This window comes from Sphaerodactylus townsendi, unplaced genomic scaffold (assembly GCF_021028975.2).
Source record: "Sphaerodactylus townsendi isolate TG3544 unplaced genomic scaffold, MPM_Stown_v2.3 scaffold_581, whole genome shotgun sequence".
NCBI classification, from domain to species: domain Eukaryota; kingdom Metazoa; phylum Chordata; class Lepidosauria; order Squamata; family Sphaerodactylidae; genus Sphaerodactylus; species Sphaerodactylus townsendi.
In genome coordinates, this window is record NW_025950783.1 from 9,990 (window position 1) to 12,948 (window position 2,959).

General features: G+C 42.4%; 1 protein-coding gene across 1 annotated transcript; it reads left to right on the forward strand.

Annotated features, from left to right (window-relative positions):
- The first annotated feature begins 463 nt into the window (after positions 1–463).
- Positions 464–2,037, forward strand: LOC125425490 (guanine nucleotide-binding protein G(i) subunit alpha-2-like). Its single transcript, XM_048483086.1, has 2 exons — positions 464–656; positions 1,777–2,037. Exons 1-2 carry the CDS (start codon positions 528–530, stop codon positions 2,020–2,022), a joined length of 375 nt encoding a protein of 124 aa, XP_048339043.1. The 5' UTR covers positions 464–527; the 3' UTR covers positions 2,023–2,037.
- Positions 2,038–2,959: the final 922 nt, after the last annotated feature.

Here is a 2,959-nt window from a genome sequence, read left to right on the forward strand (position 1 = left end):
AGCCAGATTCGACCCCGGAGCCATGGGGTCTCTTGTTGTCCCGGGACACCTACCAGGGCTAGCACACATTATTTCTCTTGTGGGGAATCGACACTAATGAGAGTGCCAGAGTGAATGGGTGTGTTCTACCTGGGCGCTGTTCTAAGATGGTTAAGATACATTCAGGGACTGGAGGGTCAGATTAAAAGGAGAATCTGTACTACATCGCTAGTGAAAAACAAAACAATGACATTAACTAAACACATAGGTTCCTTGGTCATTTTACTCTGAAAACATTCAGATATTAAACTGTTGGGACCCAGTTTCCAAACGTGCCCCAGTACTGCCCAGTTAGGGTTTGTATTCATGAAATATCATAACCAGAAGGTATATCAGATGAAGTGATTGCATCAATGTCACACTGTGTTTCCTTGCCTTGAATACTGCTAAACCAGCCCCATTTGTTTTTGTTGATTGGCAGTACCATACATGTGATATGTGGAGATATATGTAGTCTGATTGCAGCACCTGTAATTTCTGTTTGCAGGATGTTTGATGTTGGAGGCCAGAGGTCTGAGAGGAAGAAGTGGATCCATTGCTTTGAAGGAGTGACAGCTATTATCTTCTGTGTCGCTCTTAGTGCATATGACTTGGTTCTGGCAGAAGATGAAGAGATGGTAAGGCTAATGTGTAAAGCACAGTCTTAAAAGTGCCATGCTGCCTCTTTAGGGAAGAAATTGTTTCTCCTCCCCTTGTTCTGTGATATTTAAACTAGCACAGATTTACATCTTTCACTCTGTACCTACTGCAGTTTTCTGCTACTTAAATTCCCTGTTTTGGGAATGTCGGAAACTAATTATGAAAGTGACCGTGTAGTGAAGGATTTCTTGGTGGTGCATGTTAATAAAATTAGAAATACTGGCATGCATCTTGAGAACTATTAATGGAAAGCACACATGGTTCTGGGTGTTTTCCCACCGTCACCACCACCATTTGCACCTTTCCTATCCCAAGAAAGTTTGTCCTTGAGATTGAAGGACTTGTGTGTACTAATAACTGCACCAGTCAGGTGGCTGTTGTGGGGAGAGGGAAGGGAATGAGATCATCCTTTTTATCTCTTACAGGAGCTTCATCCACAAAAGAGAAAGGAAGGAGTGATTTTTATACTTTTGTTCCTCTCCCCACTGCAGTTGCCTGACTGGTGTGGCTATTAGTATACACAATTCACTTGGCCCCAGGAATAAACTTTCCTGGGGAAAGAAGTGGATCCAGGGGAGAGGGTCGTGTGGAAGATCCTGTGACCCTGGCATTCCCAAATTGCAGGATCCCAGCAGTTATCCTTTGGTAGAGCACATTGTAATTTAATTTCTTCCATTTCCATTTCTTATATTTCATTCCCGTATTCCTGCCCAGCTGAGAGTGACAGGCTTTTTTCCAGCTATATAAAATTGTAGTTCCTCCACAGCCAAATTCTTGTCTAAACAGAACAATCGTTATTAAATAAATCAACATTTTATTTATGCCCTTCCTCTTTCCCCAATAGGGAATCTAATTTATCTTCTGATGGCTAAGTATGCCTTTTAAAACTAAAATAGCCAGAGTTAAAATCACTTTCAGGGCCAAGTATCATCTAGTTTCAGCCATGTTTGATGGTACTGGTGTAAATAAATGTATGTAGTCCTTAGCTAAAGCCCACACATACTTTGTGCCTTCAACTGTTTAATTTTTCAAGTCCTTGCCATTATCCTTGTTTTTCTAAGCATACTTCCTGACTTAGGGCATCTGCTGTCTTGATAGAATCGCATGCATGAGAGCATGAAGCTGTTTGACAGCATCTGTAACAACAAGTGGTTCACAGAAACATCCATCATCCTTTTCCTCAACAAAAAGGATCTCTTTGAGGAGAAGATCATCCATAGCGCCTTGACCATCTGTTTCCCAGAGTACACAGGTAGAGATTTGTACTTCTTTTCTCAGTCAATTCTTGCTCTCAAATGTGGTTACTCATTTGTGATCCTTTTGGCCTGGCAGAAGTGCAATTGAGGTTGCGTCTCAAAAAGTTATCTTCCCTGTACCGTGTTACCTCTCCTCTCCTGTTGTTTCCAGTGCTGGGGTTTACTTGTGTGTTAGAAGCAGAACCAGTGTGAAAGAGTGCCAGACCTCTTGTTACATGATCAATTCCTTTCTCACTTGTGGCAGAGCAGCAGTGATAACTCTGCCTGCACCTTCTTTGTGTGCAGGTTTAATTCTGGGAAGTTCCTCTTGCTTTATTCACTGGAGGGCAGTAGTGTGTTACAGGCCTGGGACTGTAGGCTTTTATTCTATGATAGATAAAAGATGAAGCAGTTTAGCATGTATTCAAGCTCTAGGTCTTCAAGCAGGTATTGGGGGTTGCTCAGAACATCAGTACTAGAGGCTCAGTTAGAAAATATACCATGTTTAAGGAAAAGATGCAAAAAAAATATTTGAGGATGCTTTTGATTCTTTTGCTAAGAGCATCAAAATCAACAATAAAAAATTATTTAAATATCCCAGGAGCAGAAAACCGACTGTAGAAGCAGTTGGATCATTGGATGACAATGGACTTAAAGGAGTACTAAAGAAGCCAGTGTGGTGTAGATATTAAGGTGTTGGACCAGAATATGGGAAATCCAGCTTTGAATCCCCATTCTGCAATGAAAACTTGCTGAGTGACCTTGGGCCAGTCAGACACTCTCATCCTTGACCCTGGCAAGAGACCTCCAAGGAATACCAGGGGTCTGACACAGAGGCGAGCAGTGGCAAACCACCTCTGAACATCCCTAGCCTTGAAAATTCCACCAGGAGTTTCCATAAGTCAGATGTGACTTTATCCCCCCCCCCCCCAAAAAAAATGGAGGATAAGGATGAGAAGCTAAATGAACTATTCCAGTGGTGGCAAGCCTATGGCACTCCAGATGTTCATGGGCTACAATTCCCATCAGCCCCTGCCAGCATGGCC

Excerpts from the sequence above, each read along its gene's own strand:
- LOC125425490 (XM_048483086.1), top strand. The coding sequence starts at position 528 with ATGTTTGATGTTGGAGGCCAGAGGTCTGAGAGGAAGAAGTGGATCCAT. Across the intron at positions 657-1,776 it reads TGGCAGAAGATGAAGAGATG|AATCGCATGCATGAGAGCAT; the intron begins GTAAGGCTAATG and ends CTGTCTTGATAG.